At 34.4% G+C, this 27,275-nt stretch overlaps 1 protein-coding gene across 1 annotated transcript in view; it reads right to left on the reverse strand.

Moving 5' to 3' along the window:
• Nucleotides 1-27,275, reverse strand: part of PHF20L1 (PHD finger protein 20 like 1) — an 80,808-nt gene that overhangs the window by 48,638 nt on the left and 4,895 nt on the right. Inside the window, exons 3-8 of the mRNA XM_036829824.1 lie at nt 14,741-14,912; nt 14,511-14,595; nt 10,695-10,783; nt 10,379-10,456; nt 5,246-5,459; nt 4,536-4,661 (exon numbers count right to left, since the gene is read on the reverse strand). Of these exons, the coding sequence (XP_036685719.1) occupies nt 4,536-4,661; nt 5,246-5,459; nt 10,379-10,456; nt 10,695-10,783; nt 14,511-14,595; nt 14,741-14,912 (764 nt within the window). The remainder of the gene's footprint in view (nt 1-4,535; nt 4,662-5,245; nt 5,460-10,378; nt 10,457-10,694; nt 10,784-14,510; nt 14,596-14,740; nt 14,913-27,275) is intronic.

Here is a 27,275-nt window from a genome sequence, read left to right on the forward strand (position 1 = left end):
TAAACTGGGAGTTCCAGTTTTCTCCAATATATATACCATTAATTCTGAATTTTAGAAGACAGAATATTTTATCTGGAGTATATATAATTAACTTTACAAGACATTAAAACTCTACTTTAATTTAGAAATTACAGGCATTTACTTAGTCAAGATTCTTTGCTAAGCACCAGATAGGTACCCTCAATGGAATCAAATTTATTTGCTGCTTCTTATGGCCACCAAGCACATAAAAAGTCACCAAAAATCATTTTTGTGTCATTTCAAAGTCAGGCACACAAAACTGTGGCCTCAAAGGAAGCATGTTTAATAATCGACAAAATAATAGTAAACTTACTTCAGCAATTGTACCACTATATTATTAAAGCTGTCTTCAGCATATTTAATAGGAGAAAAAAGGTGCCCCAAAATGCCACCTAACTTCGAGCTACCCTGTGGCAACATCGCTTGACTTTTTCAGGTAACAATCTCAAAGATGTTAAGTAATCTAAGTGGAAATTCAAATATTAAAATTGTATTCTCAAAAAAAGTAGTACTAGAGCCAAGTGTTAAATCAGGCAAAAGGCACCTTTCCATTATTAGATAATAAAGTTGAATACCTATCACTCAGAATTGTAATTCAAAACAGCAAAGGCTGAGAATAAAACAATGATTTTGATACAGCAATGATTGGTATTAAAACTGCTATTTGGTGCAGTTTGAGATAATCCATACTGCTCAAGTCCCACACAGTATTAAGTGTAGGTTTAAATGGAGGAAAAAAGGGGGCTTCCCTGGTGGCGCAGTGGTTGAGAATCTGCCTGCCAATGCAGGGGACACGGGTTCAAGCCCTGGTCTGGGAAGATCCCACATGCCACGGAGCAAATGGGCCCGTGAGCCACAATTACTTAGCCTGCGCGTCTGGAGCCTGTGCTCCGCAACAAGAGAGGCCGCGATAGTGAGAGGCCCGCGCACCGCGATGAAGAGTGGCCCCCGCTTGCCGCAACTAGAGAAAGTCCTCGCACAGAAACGAAGACCCAACACAGCCAAAAATAAATAAATAAATAAATAAATAAATAAATAATTTTTAAAAATAAATAAATAAATAAATGGAGGAAAAAAGACCCAAAGTATAAGTAATTTTACAAAAATAGTTTATAAATCATAAATTCAATCCTAACTATATTAATATAACTTTTGAACACATTTTTAGATGACTAAACAAGATGTAGCACAGAATATTTCTTTAACATTTAAAGCTGCATTCACTAGGTTCTTCTTCTCTAGCTAATATTTTTGAGGTTAAATACTACTAAAAATAAAAAGAAAAATAATTAGGAAATTAGGTTCTTCCTTTGCAGGGAACTGAGTAGAGGCCCTACTTCGAAGGGGTACTCAAAGAGGACAAATATTTGCTATTCTATCTACTAAATACACTTTACGTTTTTCGTTTCCTTTCATATAGGTGGTGGAAATACTTTTAAATCACATCAATAGATGAAATAGATCACAACCTTCAAGAATTAATTGGAGGGAAATAAACGCAAATGAAATTAATTTGTTATTTGCAAATATGTATTATCAATATATTACTTACCAATATATTACTAACAAGTTCTCATCCAAATAAGATATCTATAAACATTTTAACAGAATGTGTTATGCAGTTTCAAGAAATTATTTAAATACCAGGTAGAAGTAGAATATAAATTTTTGTAAGTCCCACCCACAAAGTGATAATTTCTCAATACTCTACTTCAGTTATAAAATAGAGTTAGTCTCTCACTGCCGATAGGAATAAACAGAACAGAGGCCAGAGCATCCAGTAATGGGGAAGATAGAAAGAGCAAAGTGGTTAAATTCATGGTCTACTTTTCATCCAGCGATTCCAAAACACAATATTCTTGCTTAGATTAAGAACCAAATATCCTGGATATTATAATCAATAACTTATTACTGGCCAATTCAAATCTCTGGGGTTTTTAAATTATTTTTTAAATTCCTTAAGCTGTACAAACATATCTAAACTGGTTGAACGTCTAGGAACTCCTAGAACTATTACAAACAGACCATGCACCAACTGCTGTTTCTTCTTTTACTCTCTGACAACCCGTACTTTAAAATCTACTCAAATTTGCTTACAGTTTGCTTGCAACTTTGTCCCAAAGTATAAACTTTATTATCTTTGTAAAATTGTTTGTTCTAAATCAGTATGCATAAAGTATATAATTATCAATAAGGTACATGACAATGAAAAATAAGATTCTGGAAGAACATATATATACTACGCAACAATAATTTCAGTGTCTACTTATTAGAAAATTTTGAAGAAAGCCATCCTATTCCATTCTCTGTAGAGAAATCATGTTTGGAATCTCTGTAGGGTGTATATATGAGGAAGAAACAGAAAGAGAGTGAATAAATACATGAATTAAGTTTATCCAGCGGCTGGTCCACTTATTTCCTGTTAGAACTATTTAAAAAATAAATAAAATGGTGTGCGTGGGGGGGTAATACATCAGAGCAGGCTGAGATGCTGCCACGTTGCCAGCCTATTCCTCTCAGTAGTAAAGGGACAAAAAGACAGATATAAGTGAGCTTGAGAAATTTAAAATATACCATAATTCCATAACAAAATTGCTATTTCATATTAGTTCTCATCTCTTTTTATGGTCCACAGATGAAATTTACTGTACAGAGGCAAGCCTGAGTTTCAATCATAAAAGACAATCTTAAAATATCTGGTATCTTTTTGCATGATACAGTTGTAACATGAAATCAGAAATAGATGCAGAGATGAACTATTAAAAAAACTAACATACATCTTCTGAGTAAATAAAGGGAAAAGATCATAACAGTTTCACATTTGTAAAATCTTATGCCTTTCCACTGTTGCCCAAACTATTACTTGTTGATTTGAGATTCCCAAGAGGAAGTGAAGACAAAGTCCCTCCACAGAAGGCACAGGGTGTTACTAAAGCAACCAGTATTAGAACTTCCTTGAGGTACATGGTAAAATGGTTTTCCCCCCACTACTGTCTTTTCAAGGCCAAGCGGAAATACTGCATCATTGTGGACTGAGCTGTTTTCTTACTTCTTTAAATGGTGAGCTTGAACTTCTCAGTAAGACACATGTAAGAGTATACTGACTGAAACTAAAATCAGATTATCCAGATTGTAGGAAAAACCATGATGCTGGGAAACTGGCAGTTGTAGCGTCAGTGTCACTTCCATCTTCCTTGATCTTGGCTCCCCCAATAAGGCTGTTTCAATCTTGGTATCACGGCAGTTAGAAGTACTATTCCACAGTACAGAGCTCGGAGTTCCATTATTCTAAGTCAAAACGGAAGTCTCAAAGTTGCCATCATAATAATCACTAGGATAACATTTTGGCTTTCTCAAAAGCTAATAGTTTCTAAGGAAAAGGTGGAATGGGAATGGGTAAATTGATCTGAAATATTTCCTGTCCTGGGGCCAAATATATCCTTTATCAGAGAAAGGCACAAAAATAGTATTAACAATGGAAAGACTAAATATTCTCACTTGTTGAAACCAATTATAATTACTTAGATGAATACTGTAATAAAACAGTGGCTCTAAAGAACCCTCAGCTGCAAAGTCATCTTTCAGTGGGTTTACACTCTTTAGAAAATGGTCAAAATGTTTAATTTATATTTATTCTTGGGTCTGACAATGAAACCAAGCTTTTTCAAGTTATTTAGAAGAATGTCAACAAAGATTTACATAGCTTTATTAGGCCAAAGGCACAAAAAATCATTTGTCCTTAAAATAAGAGCATATGACTGAATATTAATTAAAATATTTTACCTCCCCTTTTATAACATATACTCAGAAAAATTAAATATATTCACAATTTCTTTTAAAGATTAGAATCATTAGGCTGAATGGAACTGTGGGTCTTAGCATGACTGGCCCCTTCTTCTGTAAACACTAACCAGGCTAGAATTTCCAGTGCTTTTCATCATTCTAGTATTCTACTTCCTAATTACAACAAGGCATAGAGAAATAAGCCCAAATTCTAGAGACCAACCTGAAGGTAAGAACAGAAATTTTAAAAACGTATAGAAGTACTTTTACATTGGGCATAACAAATTTGGGAGCTGAATTTAATTCAGTATTCATCTTTCCAACCATATATGGTACCATCCTTAATGAGACCAGTCAAGAGTAAGAATGTGTAATATTTAGAACCTCAGACATTATGTCACCACAAGTTGACAAAAGCGTATAATTCAATTCTTAGAGAAACTACTCCTGCCACCCAGGTGATTTTAAAACTATGGAATTTTGTAACATTTGATCCTATGGATCCTCACAACATCCCTGTGAGGTAGGTAGAAAATATGTGATACTTTTCACATTTCCAACAGAAAAAGCCCGTGGTGTTGAAAGGGATGACCTTGAAGAAACAAAGCAACTGTCTTTCTTATTAACCAGTTAGCTACACTAAACCAATAGATACATTTTCCTTTATTTAAAACAAACTACTATAAAATCAAACCCTCCGTTCCCCCCCAAAAAGAATCATTGTAGTTTACCAGTAATCTTGTTAAGTCGAGCTCTCTTTGCCTGAAATGAGTTGCCTTGATTATTTTTCCTCTTGTTTGATAATGTGCTCTCTGGCTGTGGAAAGACCATCTTTGGAACGTTCTCTACATGAAGTCCTACTTTTAATAGAATATATATATGAGAGTTTATCTAGAATCCAAAGTTAAAACACATGAATATTTTTTAAATAGCAAAATAATACAAAAGCTTTGCACCTAATTTTTTTAATCTAGTGCTTGACAAAGAACTTTAAAAAACACAAATCTCTCTAGACCAATATATTAGAAATACAAAAACTACTAAGCAGTTATGCTTTAGGAAAGGAATGACTTACTGCTTTTACTGTATTATATATTGAAATGCATGCAGAAGCATTTTAAAGGCTAAAGAAAAGAAAACAAACAAACAAAAAAACCCACACAAAAGAAATCCCAAAACCTACTTAGTAGAAGTTACAAATCAAATTCTCAATGCATTTCTATTCAAGAATACTGAGGGTAACCATTATCAAGCACCCATATTAGGCCATTAATCTTCAGATCTGTAAGATGCTAAAAAACTTAACCATCATATTATGCTAGGAAAAAAATCCTAATAATTTCACTACATGTTCAAATTACAGGCAGCCAAAGGATTTGACTTATTCACTATGTGAGTTTACCACTGCCATAGGGAATGAATGTAAGAACATATTTTGTACCAAATGTTTCACTAGATGTGGGCAGATCTTCCTTCTTCTCAACTTCTGGTGTGGCTATAGAAGCTGAAGTTTCTTCCTTTTTTGAAGGTACTTTAAACCATTTTCTCTCATCTTTCTCTTTATCTTTATTGCTGTTAGCGCTAGTCCGAGGTTTGTTCCCTGTTTTATTCTTGGCTGCAGCTGCAGCAGCTGCTTTGACTAAAGCTATCCAATCCTCCAAAGGAAAAACACAAAACATGTGAAGCATTAAAAATTAATTAAAATTTAATTATACTAATGAATAAAAACATGTATCACATTTTCAAAGCTACTTTCACTCACATGCACACAAACATAAAAATCAAATTAACTACATTTACAAGGTAGATCATCAACACGGTAGATTATCAAATTTAATAATCTAATCGGTTATATGATCTTACATAAAATGGGAAAATATTCAATATCAAATACTCTTTTGATGGAATTAAATCTAAAATATAAGAAAACCTATGACAAATGTGGAATATTACATGACATTCTACCTTGGTAACTTTAGGGTTTAAACGTTGAACTATGTTTCTTCTCTATAATGCAACAGATCATAAAAGTAATAAGAAAAAAAGCTTATGTTGTAATTCTGCAAAGATTAAAAGAAACGTACAGTCAGCCCGCCCTATCCTTGGGTTCTGCAGGCGTGTATTCAACCAACTGTGGATCAAAAATAGTTGGGAAAATAAATTCCAGAAAGTTCCAAAAAGCAAAACGTGAATTTGCCATGCTCTGGCAACTATTTACATAGCATTTACACTGTATTTACAACTATTTACATAGCTTTTACCTTGTATTAGGTATTGTAAGGAATCTAGAGATGATTTGGGAGCATGTGAATAGGTTATATGCAATATTGTGCCATTTTATAAAAGGGACTTGAGCATCTACAGACTTTGGTATCCATGAGGGTCCTGGAACCAATCTCCTGCAGATAATGAGGGACGACTGTATTACCATTGAGCAAATTACTATTCCTTATTAGGAAGAATGTATCACTCAAGGTAAGGTCAATTTCATAGAAATCAAAGTATGATTTTATTATTTTTTAAAGCTTTTAAAGTTTGGATACCTATTTATCACAATAGCTTAATATTACTAGCAAAAAAAGCTACTTGACTTGACCAAGGTAAAGTACACACTGTCAGACTCCAGTTTAATTTCCCTCCCTCTACAATTTCCTGAATCTGTATTAGTTACCATTCTTCTGAGATGCAAATATTTATATTTCCTGTGTTAATTTTTTTAGTTTGTGGCTAAACAATTTTTACTGTTTTACTTTTAACTAAAAACACTTATTGTAATAATTATGGAAAGATGTAAAGAAGTGGTACTAACATTTAAATTTTCACAATCAAAAAGACTTTTTTAAAACAAATATTTATAATATCTCTACAGAGTTAACCTTCAACTGATGACTGATGCCACTAAGCCATCAGACCACTGACTCAGACTCAACCAAAATGCGTGATACATTAAATTCTTAGTCCAAGCAACTAAAGACAATTTTACAGCATCAACTGCATTTAATTCATGGGTTACATTAACAAACACAGGCCACTAAGCAATTCAAGTTGATGGCTCCTCAGTCTTGAAAATATATGGTAAAGACAATACGCCATTAAAAGCAAACATACAAAATCTGTCTCTCTCTCCCCCGTGACTGAAATGAACTGAAAACATCATGCGATTGCACCTAACACATTCATTCACCAATTTTCTATTGGATACCCTATTATATATGCCAGGAAACATGCTAAGCTAATAAAAGATGCTAGATGAAAACCCCAGGAACCCACTGGCCTGGAGTGACCACATCTTTGCTCCTGCCTGGAAGACACCCAATATCCAGATTTCCCCGTATTTTAAACTACATCCCCCATGCATGTCTTATTAGAATATGAATTATGACAAAGTTGTGAAATAAAATTTTATATCTCTAGTTTGTAAAAACTAAGAACACCAGATGCACCAGTACTGTCCAATCCAAGTTTTACTTAGAACCACCTCCTTTTTTAGTCCTGCCCATAAGGAACTGACAAGCAAATAAAATTAACTATAAGACAATGTGACAGGAGAGACAGTAGAGAATAAACAAAATATTACAGGAGAACAACAAAATTTTGCCTGAAGAGAAAGACTAGTGAAAGGCTTCAGGGAAAATGATAAATGATTTGAACTCTAAAGTAGGAATTTGCTAGGGAAAAAGGCAAAGAAAAAGAAATGGACACTCCAAGCAAAAGGAAAACCATTAAACAAAGGGGTGGCAAAGTGTACACTAATAGGAAAGAGGGGTTTAAGGTCAAGGAGCAATCTGGGTGACTTAAGTATCATGGCTAAGTTGAGCCTTGAGACTAACATTTAAGTAGAAGGAAAAAAGCAACACCAATGAAAACAACCTATAGAGTGTCATCAACAAAGCAGAAAGAAAAACAAGAGTAAGTACAACAGGCAAGCAAAGGAAAGTGATAATTCAGCAGAGATCATATGTTTGCAGTCTTATTAAGAACAGGGCATTTAATTCTGGGTTCCACATTGCAAGGAAAATTTTAAGTTGTTAAGAGAAATGCTAAAAGATGCCGGGGATAAATTCCATGCCCAGTTGTTTCCTCTCTCCAATAAAGAGAAAACTAGAAGAAAGAGATTCATGCTGTACTCTTTAAAAGTGAAATTAGATAAAACAGTTCTTGATCACATGATTTGTTAATCATGGGAATCACTGCAGTTGCATGATTAAATAATTCTCCCATTATTTTGTTCTTCTATTTTTTAATTGGAAAGATTCACTATCAAAAATAACTCGTGTAGGAACCCTGGCAGTCCAGTGGTTAAGCCTTCGCCTTCCAATGCAGGGGGTGTGGGTTCGATCCCTGGTCGGGAGCTAAGATCCCACATGCCTCGGGGCCAAAAAACCAAAACATGAAACAAAGGCAATATTGTAACAAATTCAATAAAGACTTTAAAAATGGTCCACATCGGGGCTTCCCTGGTGGTGCAGTGGTTGAGAATCTGCCTGCCAATGCAGGGGACACGGGTTCGAGCCCTGGTCTGGGAAGATCCCACATGCCGCAGAGCAACTAGGCCCATGAGCCACAATTACTGAGCCTGCGCGTCTGGAGCCTGTGCTCTGCAACAAGAGAGGCCACGATAGTGAGAGGCCCGCGCACCGCGATGAAGAGTGGCCCCCACTTGCCACAACTGGAGAAAGCCCTCACACAGAAACGAAGACCCAACACAGCCATAAATAAATAAATAAATAAAATTTAAAAAAAAAAATGGTCCACATCAAAAAAAAATCTTTTAAATAAATAAATAACTGGTGTGATCCTTCCATGAATGAGAACTAAAGATATGTTTCAAAGTTTCCTGTAGATAACACAGAGCACTGCACTATAATGAACACTATAATGAAATCAGATGAGTTCAGTCACTCTGCACACTATGGTTGAATGAAATTTTAGGTAAGTCATTCTCTAAATTCTGAATTCCTCAACTGTGAAATAGAAATATCAGCTATACCTATGTCAAAGGATTTGCTGTAAGAATCCAATAAAACAATGTATACAAAAAATGTTCTAAAAATGGTAAAGGATCTTATGAGCCAATCTTTAACACTAGTGAGTTACAGTGTAAATTTTATATCAGCACACTCTCAAGAAGAAAAATAGGTGAGAAAAAGCCACAGAAAGTTTAAAGAAGAACATTTCCACAGTGCATTTATTTGATTCCTTATCCTTTGCTGGTTTAATAAAAGAAATTTTACTGTATAGTTTTATAAAGGAATTCTCAAAGGACTCAAAATTTAGATGATAATATGCAAAGTGGATTCTCTTAGCATGGCCCAAACAACACCTGATCTATTAAGACATTCAAAAAAGAAGAACATTTTATAAAAAACAATTCTACAAATGTTTTGAATGTGCTCATAATTAAAAATTATGAAGAAAATGTAAAATTAAAGGAAATATACTACTAATATTTTCTTCTAGGAGTTTGTATTTGACATTGATTTTAATGTTAAATACATCATGGTGTGACTAGAATACTTATTAAAAATAAACATCCAATACATCCAAAAAATTAATTTTTACAACTTATTATTTTACCACAAACCAAACTGGCTCAATGTCTCTTTGGAAAAAATAAGGTTTCAATGTTAGTGCCATCTCATAAACATTCGAATGACTAGAATGACAAAATAATAGTTTTAAAGCAAAAAAAAAAAAATTGAGAATTTTAATTAAACAGGTACTAACTTCCCAATGTTTAAATCAATCTTTCCATGCAGTAACCAAGGAATCACACCACTGAATGCTTAAGAGAACATTTTATTTATACATACAAGTAGGAAGACACAAAGCAATTTCATGACCAAAAGCATTTCCATTTTAAACGGCATTCCACATTAATTGGGGGAAAAAAAAACTCTGCTAGCTGATGATTTCAAAATTAAATTTTTGAAAACCACGTCACTTAAAACACTCACACACTTCTCAGAAAACATCAAAAATAATTTTTTTAACTGTGATAGTCTACGTTCTAGACTACTAAATATATACACTTGACTGAAACTGACCATGTGACTTCAACACAGTTCAGGATGACATTTTTTACTGCATGGTATGCAACAAATATGTAACATAATTCCATATTAGACATTTTTATAGATCACTTTCAATTTCTTAAAATTAATTGTAGGTCCAGGTGCTGAAAATCCCAAATAACAGCAGAACATAAAAGAAAATATTTTAAATTTCTACCGCACCTTTTCTTTCCAGTATTTCAGGAAACATATTCAACCATAATGGAATTATGGTTTTAACTTCATCCCAGATTCTCCTTCAAATGCTTACCGTTCATTCTTGCTTTGAGCAGTGACAAAGCATGTAATACACTGCTTACATCATATAACTCAGAAAGCCCTACCTGAAACAGCCTACAGAGTGTCAGGTAAGCGCCTTTTGAAAGAAGATTAACGACTATGATTTATAGAAGAAAAGAAGAAGATAAGAAACTCAATATAAAATTTTATATTAAAAATTAACTTTCTAAATGATACTATATACCAGGAAAAACAAAACAAAATTAAAAAAAGGCACTTACCTCACTTCCCATAGACTGGTTACACGATCCAGCTGGGTCGATAGGACAACACCAGCTTAGTGGATGCTGGGATTTCACCTGGAACAGAAACTAGTGACCTATAACTTTAGCAGGTCTAAAACCAAAGAAGCAAAAATCAAGTGTATAATTTTACATTCTAAGCTTCTCTTTCTTGCTGCTATTTGGGGCTATCAGCACATAATCCTACAATTAGTTCACTTTAAAATATATATATGTCTGTATATATATATATTTTGACCAGTCACCATTCAAGAAAACATCCCTGTGAGTAGCTAGGAATGCTGAACACTCTTACCTGCCCCTTAGCATCCTCGGGCATGGCTTTAATGTGCATTCTCTTTAAACAACGAATAACTCCATCATAAAACTGAACTGTGAAAGTTCCTGAAATAGGAGCGAGTCAGCATCATTAGAAAATATAATTCAACCTTACAGCAACACGTGATATAGAACAAGCAATGCCCTGACAGAAATAAACACCCTATGATTGCAGTAACTGCAAACACACACCCCTGCTAAGGACCCCACCAAGTTTACTGAGTTTATTGTCTCTTTCCCTGTAAAAATAACTTTGATTTCCCTTATAAAGTACACAAATTAAATCTTGATAAGTTAGTTGCATGTAATTTTGATTTTTACTGGAGGATTTTAAAATTTATAACAATTTAAATATATGTTAAATAACATATCAGGTATGTTATACCTGAAGAAAATAAAATCATTACTTACAAAAATGTATAATATTTCTAAGAATCATCATTTGCTCTCTTTGAAAGCTTCTAAATAATGGAGAGAAAGATCTGCTATAGGGAAAAAATCATTTTCTCAGGAAAGGATTATTCCTTTGCAATATTAATTAACTGGCAAACAAGAACTATAGATTCACAGGCTTTTCAGCTAGAAAATATACGTATCGTCTGCACAGCAGTCTTCCTGTGCAGATAAGAACACTGACTTCCAGGGAGGCGAAATGCTGCATCCAATGACAGCTAAGCAGCAGCACAGCCATTAGCTTAAAAACCTGATTCCCCTCTCTTTCCCACTGAACCATTCTGCTTTTAGGACTCAATATGCTGTTTATATGGCTATTTCAAAGCATATTCACTTTTTGTTACAGACTCCATGCTTTCAAGTCTTTTACTGTACTATCAGTACTATCAGAAAACATATCAGTTATGTAGATTTTATACTTATGGAAATTCCAATGTTTTTCTATCATTTCCTATACAAATGAGGGCAGAGTGCCACTTCAAGTAAACAGATACTTGGACCTTTACTAAAGAGGTATAAACAATTGGCGCCAAAGCCAATAAATCTACGTACAAAGATTTTTCTTTTCTTTGTAATTTGAATAACACCATTGATTTCATATCTTTCTATAATTAGCATAATGTACAAATCACAGATATAAAGATCTAAACCCAAGTTATGAAAACAACTGATGAGCTGAATAGCAAGAAAGTAAAGAATCTGGGAAGACTGTGAGAATGCCAAACGGCATGAACCCCTTACACCCCAACATTCTTGCCCCTGTCCTCCTCCTTCTTCACGGGGCGCTGCAGACAACAGCAGGCTCTTCACTACGCAGACCGTGTGTTCATCCCTCCCTGCCGCTGCTCACGCTGCTTCGGCTGCTGTGATGCCATCCTCCTTCCTAACTCCAGCCCACTCTTCAAGGATCAGCTCTTCAAATCCCACCCATACTATGAAAACTTCCCTGACCACTCCAATCTACACTGATCTGTCCATTCTCTTCAACTTCTCTAAGACATATTACATATACCTAAATGTTCACATTTGTTAGTTTTGTTTAGCTTTTGTAGTGAACAGAAAACTCTTTGAGGGCTTCCTTTTTCTTTCTTTTTTTTGGCGGGGGGCAGGGGGATAGTGGCAGGCGGCGGGGGAGGCTCATCCACCATGTGGGACCTACAGAAAAATGACCAAATTAATACTTCCCATGGAAATTTTTAAAAAACAAGTTATATCTGCCAATATTTCACTAAGGGCTTACTCAAAACTACTCCTGAAATGGCAGAGGCTGCAATCAGTAACATCACTCTTCCACTGACGTAAGCTTAAATTTCTAGATAACATGCCCATGGACAAACAGGATAGGATAAAAAATGAGGGTGGTTTGTTTTTGTGTATGTTGTATGTGTGTATGCATATACTTGTAAAAGAAGCTTTAAGCATGGAAGAAAGGTCCCAAAGCTCACACATTTAAAGAAATCTCTCCTAATGAAAAGAGAGAGCATTGTTTAATTTTGCTTTGCTTTGTTCCATTTTGGGTAGATCCTATTATCCTACGAAACTGATTCATTACTTCTTTTCCTTCCAAAAACTGTTACTGACTGCCTACTCTGTGCTGGGCTCTGGACTAGACACTTGGGGAGCCAGTGTGAGTTAAGACATGGGAATAAGAGCTCCATAACACAGCTCTCCAGAAGTTTAAGTGAACAGTGATTTAAAGGCCCCACTAGAAAAGAAGTAACCTGCAAACTTAATAACTGAGATGTCCCTCAGGTGACCAGTAATAAACTCATAGCCATATTTGTTACTTCAATTAGGTAAACCAATAAATTGGACCTTGGCTTTTGTAAAGTTGCATTATCATTTCTAGCTAGACAACTATGATTTACTTTTTTACACCTAACATTTCTTAATATATGTCTTTTTAAATGTTTTCCTCTTCTATCTTCTCTTACCTCAATTTTTCTCAAGTTTTTTGTTAGTTTAAATTCTCAGCTTAAATCCCTTCCATGGTTCCCATCACCTCCAAGTAAAATTCAAATTCTTTAGGAAGACTACAAGATACTTCATATGCCAATCCTTGCTTCTCTCTCCCACCTCTTCTGCTATTCTACAACCTTTAAAGGAATCCTTCATTCCAGTCACATCAAAGATTTGCAGTTCCTTAAAAATGGCATGCCTCTCTACTATTCTTTTGCATACACCGTTTCTTCTGACAGAAAAACCTTTTCATCCGTCCTTTTCTAGATAACTTGTCTGGCTTTCAAGATACAGTTTAAAGTAAGTATCCCCTTACTTAGGTTAAATGCCCTTCTTGCAAAGAAGTTGTCACTCAATGTGTTTTTTCTCTTTTTTTTTTTTTTCGGCCATGCCATGTGGCTTGTGGGATCTTAGTTCCCCAACCAGGGATTGAACCCAGGCCCTCAGCAGTGAAAGCGTTGAGTCCTAACCACTGGACCACCTGGGAATTCCCTCAATGTGTTTCTTTAGTAAAAAGAATGAATGAGTGGTCGAGTTTAAGAAATAACTAATAGAAAACCAATGTATTTTGGAAAATATACTTACAAGTATTTCACGACTGTTTTAAATGAGATTTTAAACAAGAAATTTAAAAAATAAAATATTTAAGTATATTTCCAATAATAATTTAATGCCTTTCTAAATTAATGCCTTTCTAAATTAATCGGTCTACAATTTTTAAAATTCATTATCTGTCCAACAGACTCTCTCGTTTTATGCCACACTAACACACCTGATTTCTGTGGTACTTTCAACATTTCTGATAAGTTCAGTAACTTTTGATCAGTAGTATTAGATACCACAAAAGGCTGTTAGAAAAACTAATTCTCAATTATCTACAGAAATCAAGAAAAAAAGAGCAGGGAGAAAAACGCAATAAAGGAAATCCTCAAATTGAAAAGTTCCATACTCTTTCCTCACAAAATTGTACTGTGTTTCACTTCCAAGTTGAACTGATTTGAATTTTCCTATATCTTTAGCACTCAGGTTGAGATCTTCATAAAATAACTTAGTCAACAAACTGGAAACAGAGAAGTAGAAATAAAATGCATATAATATAAGCCTGTCAACCGAAAGCTGAAACATTTTAAGCAACTATTCACCTCTACTAATTTAAACAGTCTATTTAGGCAGTATATTATGTATCATCTTATTCTACACACTATATAACATATTGAATGCTCCTAAAAAAGAGTATTATTAGAAGATTCATTAGGTTAAGTGTAAAACAAAGAGAAGCAACAGCTATATGTAACAGTTTCATACATTAATTAAAATTAGAAATATAGTTAAATTTTACTATAAATCCCATTTTAATTCTCAGATCATTCCAAACACATACCTTCTTTGTTAATCGCCTCAATCTTGGCAGGGTAATAGCGACAGTCTGTCCAACGAGCCAGAACTTCTTCTCCGGCTTTAAAATCCTATTTTAAACAACTTTTAAGATCAATACCATGTATAATAAATAAGCATTTCCTTAATAAAAAACAAGCTTTTGTAAAATTTAACAGAATTCCTTTTAAAAATACATCATTACATATCTGGCAAACAGAAAAGCTTGCTACTTACAAAGAAGTCTTCCTCGTCTTTTAGCCCTTCTTTTCTTAATGCAGGTCTCTCAAGGGGTCTCAATCTATTGCTATCCCAGTAAATCCACTCATCATAACGATGACTCCAGCGCTCAAAATGGACCAACATCTTGCCCTCCTCGTAGTCAATTTTTTCAATTCGTGATGGATACCTCAAAAATAAAAAGAGCCTTCATATCAAAAGAAAATTCTTACATTTGTTTATACAAAGTATTAACTGAAATACTGCTTACTATTACAACCATAAATAAATATGGATCCATATTTTTAAACTACTGACCAACAAAGTTTGCTTTATTCTTTGTCTTTTCTTTTTAATGATTGTTCTCAAGACCTAATGAAATAGTTTGATACACTCCCAGTGGAAATATAAATTATATAATTTAGAATATAAATTGTGCTGTCTTGGGAAATAATTTGGTAACATGTATCAAGTGCCTTAAACATATCCCTCCTTTTTGACCAAATAATTCCAATTCTAGAACTATATACACAAAACATTTATAATAACAAAAGGTAGAAACCATATGATTAAGAAAACTGAAGACTGTCTATAACTATACTAACAATGGTATATCCACTGAATGGAATATTATATAGACTTTAAATGTAATGCTTACAAACGATTTATAATGTAGGAAAATGTAAAAAAGTAGTACTATGTTCACTAGAATTATAAGTATAGAAAATAAATTTGTCTAGCAAAAAATATCAACATGTACATTTATCTCTGTATGGCAAAAAAAGTACTATCTCTTTTCTGTTCTTCTACACTTTCCAATATTTTATAATGAGCATCAATGATGGTAGGGAAAGCTCAAACCTTCAGTTTAAAAATATAAAAATAACATCACATTGTCCTGTCTTCATGTGTGCTGATTCTCTTATGATGAATTCCAAAATAAAAATTAGTTAACTTGAAACTTTTAGCACAAAAAAGGCCTCTTCATTCCTAATGTACTGTATTAAATGTTCACAGTGACTCAAAGGTTCTTCTAAAAGTAACATTAAATAACATTCAGAATTCAACAGCAGCATACGGTAGATGATTCAGCCATAGAGTTTATCTCATACTTTTGCTGGTTTTTGATAAATCTCAATTTTTTATTTTCCCTGTGGAATAAATGTAAATTTATATTGTTAACATAAATTTAAATATAAAGCACAATAGACCTCACATAACTTTGAAATCTAGGCACCGATTACTACCTGCTTCACAGATCCCTCATGCTGTTCAAGGCTTTTTATGCGTCTCCAGGGCCCTGAACTGTTCTCTGGTATAGCTTCTTTCCTTCCTTCAGTCTAAGGAACTGAACTGTTTGGAGTTTCCTCAAACACAACAATGCGCTGTCAAACGTCTGTGCTTTTGTACCTTCTGTTCTTTCTGCCTGGACCTAAGCTGCCCTTCCCTTCCTCTGTATGCTCATCATTCAAGACTTGGTTTAACATGTAGTCACTTGTGTGAAGACTTCCCCGACTCTCCTCCCCCTGGTGCTCTCACTGCACCCGTCTCATCATAATCATCTCTGGGCACGTTCCTAAACTGTGTGCTGTGGAGCATTTACAGCCCTTGAGACATTAATACATGTGACACAAAAAAAGGGTCCCGTGGTCAAATAAGCTAGGGAAATGGATTAAATAAACCGTTTTCTTTACTGAAAGACTTCTTGGTCCTGTCAATAAGACAGAAATAAAGCATGCACTATTACCAAACCATGTCACCCTTTCATCACAAAGTATTTATGAACATTTCCTGAGAGAGTAGAGGTCTAAGGAACATGATGTTAGCAACTACTCTGGCCTGTGAGTTTCGGGGACTGAGTCATGGCCATCTTTGTACCCCCAGCATCTTCACAGTGACAGACACACACTGGTTACTCAGGGAATGCTCGGCATGAATAAGAAGTGACGTTAAAGAAAGAAAATCTGCACATTTCTTCAGAACTAAGAAGGCTGTCGACCCAATTATAACTTTATGTTAGATCTTATTCTTAAGTCTTTTTGAGGGAATAGGTGTGGGTAAGGAAACGTTTTGTCCAAGAAAAGCATGAAAACAAGAAAACCTAGGGGATTAATATACTCCCTGAGGTGGATATGCCGATTCCACTCACTTAGAATCAGTGCTATAATGCTTGTCTTTTGCAATGTTGCTTTGATGTGTTTTTGCTGCTTTGGTTTTTAAAACATAAAAAATGTCAATAGCATTAAGGGAAGCCTAGAGATATGGTTGTCCTTTAGTTTATTTTTCAACATTCACTAGCCACTTAACTACTATAAACAGATGTTCTATCAGTTCTAAGTTTCTAATTTATGTGTTTATTATCATATCTTTCTGATTTTGAAAAAAAAATTAGAGGTTTATTCCATAGGTTCCTTCAAATTCTAAATGTACACAATTAAATGGTAGGTTAAAAGGAAACATAATTAACTCTTATCTTCAAGGAGCTTAGCTTAGTGTTAGATGAAGAGAGAGAAGCAGCAGAATATTGACAGAGTCATAAATCCATCAGGCCCTATGTTCTTTCTTTACTGAGCATCAGCTGATTTTTATATACCTTATCTCATTAGATCCTGGTAACCATGGAAGGTACAGATAACACAGTCACCATTTAACAGATGAAGACTGTCCAAGGATACACATGGTAAGAGTATTCAAAGTCAAAGCTAACTGGCACAAAAAGCCTATAGGAGAAATGGGATAAGGCCTGTATCAAAGTAATTATACCATACATGGTAAACTGGTAAGTATATATAACATTTTTTTTCTCCTTTGTATCAAGCTTTTATTTCTGAAAAACCATGAATATTGAGGTGGACATATAATAACAATTATTTGGTAAGGGCCCAGATATTATGCTTTTGACATAGCATGAGATTAATGACAACATTATAGCAAAGGTATCTAAAAAGAAAACAAAAATTTTTGTCAGAGTTGATACTCTCATTAACAGATTTCCTAACAAATTTAGTTAGTTCTTCCTGAAGACAGTGAGCAGTGGGATACTAACTTCATGCTAATTTTGACTATGATTTCTCTCTGCCACTATATAATGTTTTTATATATGTATTTTTTGTAATTTGAATATACTTTTTTTCATTGACGTATAGTTGACTTCTCAAAAATTCGACATAAGATGCTGTAATTAATTGTTCAGAGAAAATTGGAGCATTCACTGAAGGTTCTTGGGAGACATTATCTATGTTGGTCTTGGTAGGGAACTTTAAGGATTTAGACCTAATGAACATGGTACGAAGGTAAAGTGTATACATAAAGCATTGCTCATTTATTCAATCAATGTTCATTTACTTAAAACCATCATGTGACTCAGAGTTAAGCAATCTACCAGACAAGGAGGATTCAGACAAGTACACTGTCGTTTCTGTCCTCATGGACCTCAGGATCAGAGATTGGAGGGGCACTTCAAGGAAACAGTTCCCTTTGGCTAGGCTACACGGTAAGTAGTAAGGTGAGTAAAGGAGAATAGTGGGACATCAGACTGGACTGGTTAGCTAGGTTCAAACTAAAGGGCTCTGAAACAATGCACTAATGAAATGACCCTTCATTCATTACATTCAAACAGGGAATCCCGTAAAGTCTGTACTTAATTTGGTTATCAGTTACACCTTAGAAAAAAATCCTAACATCAAGATCTTTGCTATACATGTAAAATGCACAAAATGGCAATTTAACATATAGTTCTATACAGTGAAATGATTTCCTTGTTCAAGATGGCCCATAGTAATAATGCCTTGATACACATAGTGAATAAAAAATACTTCCAAACAAATGCATTCACAAATGCCTCTGGATCTTGAACGACAGCAATACTATTTTGATGCACAATTTATGTTTTATCATAACTGAGTGTGAATGGAATGTAAGATTTTTCTTACTGAATTTGGAAGATGTCGTGATCATGTTTTCTTTTTTTTTAAAGAATGAATCATGAAAGCTGTTAAGAGTAAAGAATAGTGACTACGCTGGGTCCCAAACATTTATAAATGATGCGGGAAAAGATTTGAAAAGTAGGAGACTGGGGTTTCAGAGTTAAAACAATTAGGGATAAGAAGAAAGAAAAAAAACAAACAAACATAGTTGGCATCTCTCCAGGGCACAAAGAAAGAGATGGAGAGAAGGCAACCTCACTAGGACTATGATCCCTCAACGCCAAAATTCTACATAGAACTCTACTACTCCTTATCGTGTCACTGCAAAATACCATAAAATTGCCACTGTCTTCCCTATTATAATCCCACTTTGAAATGCTTGCACTGTTTAAATGATATTTACTTGTATAGAAATTAAGGGACTGCCTCCATTGCTCTGGGCCTACCTTGCCCTCATATGTCTTTTGCACTTGAATCTTAGAGAGCACAGTTTACTCTGAGCAAACTTAGCAAGAAAAATAATCAACCCTAAATTGTTTATTAGGTTTAATGGAAACAAATAGCATTCAGAAACACTGAGAAGTCTTTACAATGATTCTTGCTGAATTTAACAGAATTCTCATACATGCAATTCTACTACTGTAATCTCTCAATTGATTTCTTAGGACTCTTTCTGAATCAGTGTGGTCAAAATCCTCTAATGGTCAAGTTCAACTGTAACAACAGAGTAGAGCAAGAGCATTACCAAAAACGAAAATAATTTTCACCTTCTCTGAACTCTTGTAACTCTTTATTGCCTCATCTAATACCAGCATTTTAACACCGTCACTGGTGCCTCCCACTTACACAAGATAGTTCAGAGAATCAAGATTTATGGATTCTGAACTAAACCTGTAACCCAATAAGAACCAGATACTGACCAAAGAGATTAGCTACACACTGAATATACTGTATTGGTTCCCTGTAACATCAACTCTTTTGTGTTGTCAAAACACAAAGAGAAGTGAGAAACCTAAAATGGGAATTACCATTACAGATGAATTACTTACTATACTGGCTCACCGGTGTTAACTGTTTTACATGGGCAGATCCTGACTGACAGCTAGATCAGGAAACATGATCCCCTGAGGCTATATGAAAAAAACACTTTGGTGTAGATGTGTATGAGTATTCTCTTGAGAGAGGGGTTCCCAACTTTAATCAGATTTCAAAGGGTTCCATGATCAAAAAAAAAAAAATTCTCTGGAAGGCAAGATCATCTATTAACACTGAAAACTATAGGTGTCCCACTCTCCTTGGAAGGAAGAAAGAAATGATGGGCATGCAGCTATGTCAGAACTACAATATGATAGATTTAAAAAAAAAAACTTTTATATTCAATGCAGTAACAGTAAAACAATTAAACATGATTTGAATTTAGAGAACTCAATCTGATTTACCTAGTTTGATACATCTAGATTTTTACCTGTACTGATAGAGAACATCAACCATGAGGAAATGATAAGGGAAATTCCTTGATACACTGATGGCCTACAATCTCCTACACTTAAGCCAAAGGACATGGTTGTTAACTACTCGTTGATAGGTTACAACCCCCTGAGCAAGGCCAGACTTTATCAAACGTCCCAAAAACCATCAGAATTCACTCTGAGATTTAACTAATCATTTGAATAAGTGCTGTATAAATCAAAAAGGCAATTAACCCAATAAATTATTCAAATTATGTATTTTAAATAACAGTCCTGTTCTTGTTTATATTGGTAAGACAATAAAATTTCTAATTTATATAAATTTAAAAACTGACAGTTCCTCATCCATTTCATTTAACTCAACACTGAGTCTCTAATTCACTGTATGTCAAGACACTAAACTAGGAATAAAGCTACAAATACAAATAACAATCAACAAACTCAGATTCAGCAGGGAGGGGAGAGAAAAATGGAATCAATAAGCTAATACAATTACAATATAGCACATAGAAAGAGTACCTAAATTAGATGTTCTCTTGGATAAAGCAGTTCTTCGATTTTTAAAGGATGAAATACACTTAAAATACGACTTAAACATAATGTAAGTGTTAGCAGAATCTTTGGGAGTTAGAATTCACAATTCACAACAGTCTTGTTGGTAAGAATTACATAAACAAGAAACTCTAACATGGTATCATGAAAAATGACTAAGACATATTGCAAGAGATAGAAATAGAGACCTTTCTTACATACAATTGTCAGGAAGAGGATTATTTGCCAAATAATAAAAATGGAGAATGAAGTCCAAAGCAAACATAATATTCCTATAACCTACTAACCTTTTAAAATTTTTAGCTTCCTGGAAATACTTTAAATTTACATTATGCTTTGTAATTTTCAAGTGTTTTCTCACCATTCACTCTCTACAACAATGTCACCTACTATTACAGTATTTTTAGATGATGTGCTTGTAGGTATTGCATGTTAATTTGTTTCACACTTGAGGAACAGACTGAAAACAGAACCTTTTTGATTAATTCAAACCTGATATTCCAAAATAAAGTATAAATCCAAAGAATCTATTAATAGAATTTCAAGAACATTCAGAGGATGGTTATATATGTCAAAATCACATCTTTTACAACACTGAATTCTAAGGATCTCAGTGCATTATCCCTCAGGTCCTCTTTTCAGACCCATTCATCCCCAGGACCCATGTTCAACACAAGCAGCCAGACCACCCTGCTTCCTACCTGTCCATAATCTTTGCAGCAAAGAATGGGTAAGATCAGAGTTAGCTACGTATTCTGCTTCAGTAACTCGGAGCAGCCACCTTTCAAATTAGGGTTTCATTTCAAATCACTGGATTTATTTAAACTCCTGTTCCTCTCTACCTCCTTGCCACGCCTACATTCGTTATACCATCAGTGCTGACCAAATCAAAATGCCCACCCCACAGCCTTTATGCTCATTACCATCTCCTGCCGCAAGAATCAATTAGACTATCAAAAATTCCTTTCCCACTCCACCAAAACCGCCACCAGTATTCTACTCAAAGTTTATGTACTTCATACAATTTGTTCAGGCCAACATAACCATTCTTCGTTATTTAATTCTGTTACAAAACTCCAAACTCTAGCAAGTTGCAGCCCACCCAGTTTCTATTTCTTAATATTTAGCATTTAAAAATTATTTTAATACTACAGATAGTCATATATGCTTATACACCTATGATTAAAGTTTTAAGAATTTACACTGACTGACTCCTCTCCCATTAGATTCTACTTTCTTAGAATAACTAATAGTCATGCTATTATTATTACTAAAGCTAACGTTTATTAAGTGCCTACCATGTGGCAGAAAACATGAAAAGCTCTAAATGTGCACTGTCTTGCTCATTCTCAAAGAACCCTTTGAGTTAGGTACTACTACTGTTCCCAGTTATTTAAGGAGGTCATAGAGGCTCTGAAAGTCAAGTAATTTTCTCAAGTCGAAACAGTGGTGGATCCCTGAATGGAGGTTTGTCTATCTCTTAAAAAATGTGCTTTTGATCATTATATATTCTGCATCTTACAACTGATCATTTTCAGCTCTTGTAAAACTTACGGCAGTATTTCAAATATAGGGGGCTCTTTATCAAGAGGTACTGAAAACAAAAACAATATAAAATCAAGTTATCTGTTTATTTTTTCTTGCAACTTTACTCTTCTGCTTCTGATACAAAATAAAATGTGTAAAGCTTTTCGTTAGCCCAGAGAGTATGGAAAACAGCTTTTATTATACTGTACAAAATAAACATCCCCCCTCCCTTGTGTAATTCATAATAGTTTGACAAATATCATTTTATGCTTAGTTTTCAACCAGTAAGTCACAATTCATTTGCAGTAGTGTTCTGCAATGGTAACCAGATTTCAGAATATCCCCAAAACTTTTGGGTTCATTCTTTACCAACCCATCAAAATTCAATGAACTTTGCTGGGCACCTTTTATGAGTAAAAGGGGCTAGGCCTTGTATATAATTCATTTCACATCAGTAGCTTATTCTTCAGTACTTTACCTACCCATGATGTACTAGAAACGTATTCATTTTTAATTGAGGAGGGTTGGTTTTTTGGCACTGAGAAAACAGACTTTTAAGACACACTGAATATTAAATATCCACATTCTTTCTTCAATTTTATTGCAACAATTCTCTCCAAGTTGTGTTAACTTTAATGACTAAAATAACATAATACTTACATACCATTTTCTAATTTAATAAGAAGAAAAATTTTATCTACTGATTAATGATCTGCAGGAGGTGGTAGGAGGAACGGTCAATAGTTCTTCAATACAAAGTCATATAAAAATACTAAAACACTGAAACCCTTATGAAGAATAGCAAAACTAAGCTATTTCAATACCATGTTAATTTCTTTTAAGAAATTATACTACCAATTTTTAAAACTTAAAGCTAGTATTCTCTCCCTCAGTTAAAAAAATCATTTAAAAATAAAATTAAAAACCCTTAAGCATCTGCAGATACAGTTCTGTCTACAGCGAAACTAGAATTGCAAAACATTCTTTTTAGTAAAATTGATTACCACCACAGATAAATTATTTCCTAATTATTGGCTTTAATCAATTACTCATCACAAAACAAAGCACTACGTAATGTGATAAGACAAGTGTAAAATCTCGCAACACATAATAATATTCAGCAGGAAAAATGTAACAAATAGGGAACTGATTGTGTGTGACAGATGATGATCGAACTTCAACCAAATATCAGATAAGCAAATAAAACTGTCTTCTCTCTTGATCCAACCCTTGTCATTACATGAATGCACACAAAGCACAGAACAATAAAAGTCAATCCATGATTAACCGTAACCACAGGTAGCCTTTTTTTTTTTTTTAATAAAGCAACAAGGGCCTAAACCTTAACAACTATCCAGCCAGATAGCGCTTGGGACTACAGAAAGAGGAGAAGCAAGAAAACGGACACACATCAAAGTACGCGCAGCTCAATATATTCTGTTCTACTGAAAAATAACAAAAAAGGATTTTTGGATCATGCATCACTTTGTCCATACTTACATTTTACTTCCTCCAACTAACATAAACAGTTAAAACAGACTATAATATCAAAAAATAATCCTGGATATTTCCACTGCTGTCCACCTCAAAAACTGTATCTTCAGGTTAACAATTCTGTATGGTCTAGACAGGTGGTTCTCGTATGTGGTCCCTAGACCAGCAGCATCGGCCTCATGTGGAGACCTGTTAGAATGCACATTATCGCCCCCACCTCAGACCTACTAAATTAGAAGCTTGTAGCTGTTGGGCCCACCAATCTGTGCCTGACAAACCCTTCAGGTGATTCTCATACAGGCTCATGTTTAAGAACTACTCTTTCAGACTTCACCTGAATCACTTTCAAAACTGTAGGATCAATGAACTTTGTAAGAGAACCAATTTGTTAGTGAATGGGTACTACACAGAAAGTTAGTGAGTTAAAGTACTAAAGCCAATAGTTATGATTCTAAGTAATTTCAAAATTAAACAGTTAATGAGAAAGCATTTAAATGATGGGAGAGCAGGATGTAGAAAGAGTAACTACCTGCCCAATACCACTATACTACAAATAACTTCAAACCTCTATATTTTTGTTCCCAATTATATTCACCTTTCTCCACCTTTTTCAATACATTTTCTCTTCTTCTAGAGACCAGCAGTTTTGGGCAAACTACATTGGACTTCTAGTCCTTGCCTACTTTACTTCTGCCTCAAGCCATTATTTACCTATCTAAAAGTGAGATTAAAAAACCTGTCACCCGGGCTTCCCTGGTGGCGCAGTGGTTGAGGGTCTGCCTGCTAATGCAGGGGACACGGGTTCGAGCCCTGGTCTGGGAAGATCCCACATGCCGCGGAGCAACTAGGCCCGTGAGCCACAACTACTGAGCCTGCGCGTCTGGAGCCTGTGCTCCGCAACAAGAGAGGCCGCGACAGTGAGAGGCCCGTGCACCGTGATGAAGAGTGGCCCCCACTTGCCTCAACTAGAGAAAGCCCATACATAGCAACGAAGACCCAACACAGCCAAAAATAAATAAATTAATTAATTATTAAAAAAAAAAAAAAAAACCTGTCACCCCTGAATAGGTGAAAAGTAGATAAAAGAGCTTGGGTTTCTAGTTCAAGGGATCTGAGAGATCACTGAATATGTCACACCTTTACTTTAAGGACATTAAAGCAGAGAAGTAAGTCTCCAAAGTCCCACAGTCCATGGCAGAGCAGCACCTAGAACCCACATTTTCTGACTTTAGTTAAATTTACTTTTTTCAATATTCCTTTTCTCTTGCCTTTCAAGAAAACTAGGATAAGCAAAAAATTTGAGCAGAAAAGAAAAAGCTCAATTAAAAAAAAACATGAATCAACATAATGAAAGGAAGACTATTAGAGAAAGAACAATAAGAACAAAGCAGGTGTGTTTCAAAATAAATATGTCTACTCCTATTTCTAATCTTGCTTTCAACATTTTTTTGTGGGGGGGAGAAGGGGAGGAGAAGGGAGAACTTTATCTTTAAAAGTTCATGGGGTTTTCTTTTGTGGAAATTTTAAAAATTAAAGTACTAAAATGTTTGTACACTGGTGCAGACCTGTTTGATGATTATTAAACTGAGGGTTCACTTAGATCTTAGGATTCAAAACTTGTGACTTTCTGAATGTAAAGAATCTCAGAATTTAAAAACAAGTCCTATGAATTTCAATTTGAAATTCTCTACAGGCAGGGTCCTTAATCTGGAGTCCACGGGTAAGTTTTCTACCACCACCCATAATATATATTACTCAGTTATTTTGGTATATAAACACGATTGTACATTTTTCTGAGTCTACAGATGAAATTAGGTTTTCAAAGGTGGTAACTCAAAATTAGAATCAATACTTTCCAAGTACAAAGAGATTTAGGAAAGGTCAACATACAAAAGGACAAATTTTATTTATATTAGCAAAATAATATTTTTAAAGTATTCGCCTATCATTTCTACAAATTCCAAACTCACCTAATGTAATTTAAATGTGTTTTCAGTTTTTAAATTTGATCTACATACTACTTTTCAGGAGCACACTTCTGTTCCAAATACAGATCACACAACTTATCTCTACTAGTGTTTTCCTTTGAATAGCAAATCCAATCAGTAAAAGACAATCCCTTTTAATTCAGACAATACGTAATTTTATTTAAATTAGAAAGTATTTGTACTTCCTACAATCTAAATTTCTTCGATTTTCCGACTCTACTAAAATTCTGTTCATGAACATTTTAAAAACTCACATTTGCAAATGTTCCATACAGTTCAAAAAACTCCAAATGTGTGGAAACAGCATTTGTCAATTCAAATTTATACTGTTCTATCAAACTCTGTACTTGCAGACATCTCCACATTTTTTTTATCTTTCATTTTCCTTTCCTTTAGATCTAGAAGAGAATTACATAGAAATATTCCAATAAAGGTCGGACGAGCGTAACTCATCTGAATATTTTAAAATGACTTTATAATTTCAAGTTGAAGAGTAACACCAGAGCATATTACTTTATTTGTTTTGTTTTCACAACTAAAATTTGCTATAGAGTATTTTAATTTCAGTCAAAAAGTTAAATCCGTAGTCAAAACTGGTTTATCACATTTTTTTACTGAATAATGTTCAGAATGATTAGATACTTTACCATTTTTAAGGGTGCTTTCTAAATTATAAAACTCTGCAAAAACAAAGATTTTATTATCACCTCAAAAAGAAGGTTTTATAGCATGTTGCAATGACATGATATTCCTTCTGTATTCCAGGCCATTCTCATGTCAACACTAAGGCTACATTTAAAAACTTATACACTTGAGTCTTCAGATCCCCAAAGATATATTTTTGAACTCTCCCTCTTCCCTTGCATTTACCTCAGTGCTTTATAATTATGTATTATTTTATATAATTTGAAGCAAGTTTAAATACATTATTTTATTTGATCCTTAAAATAATTCTGTAAGTAAAAATCAGTAACACTGCTTGCATTTTACTGCTAAGCCAACCAAGTTCAAGGACTTAACTCATATTTACAGGATCAGAAAGTGGCAGTCTGAATTTGAACCTGCCTCTTTCCTCTTTAGAATCCACTGATATTGTCTCAAATATAACTTCAACTCTGAACTTTCTCTTTCCCCAAACACATTCCTGTATCAACGACCTGTATTTATTTTCATTCTTATGATGTTACTGCATTCAAGAAATTATAAAGCTAATATGTTCAGGTTTGGATATACAGAGGCTGCGGTGGCATATATGAGGGAGATAAGACAGAAAATGGTTGATTGTGTTAGCTGTGAACATTAACACATTAAAAGTCTTTTCAAAGACTTTTAAATTAAAAGACTGTTGAGAAAGACATTAAAATGTTTTGAGTAAAACTACAAATTTTTTAAAAATTAAAGCAACCCACATTTCTCAGTAGGAGTTAGGTTTAGTCCATACAGAAGAGATCCAGGTATCAAAAACCACACACTGGAACAGAAGGCGACTGGCCTCTCACTGGCTTCTCAGGGCCTGCATTCATTAGTATTGGTAAATAATCAAACCACCAGGGTTTTCCAATGTAGCTGGAAAATTACTTTGAAAGCAAAAAGTAAT

The sequence above is a fragment of the Balaenoptera musculus genome, chromosome 17 (assembly GCF_009873245.2).
Source record: "Balaenoptera musculus isolate JJ_BM4_2016_0621 chromosome 17, mBalMus1.pri.v3, whole genome shotgun sequence".
In the NCBI taxonomy this organism is placed as follows: domain Eukaryota; kingdom Metazoa; phylum Chordata; class Mammalia; order Artiodactyla; family Balaenopteridae; genus Balaenoptera; species Balaenoptera musculus.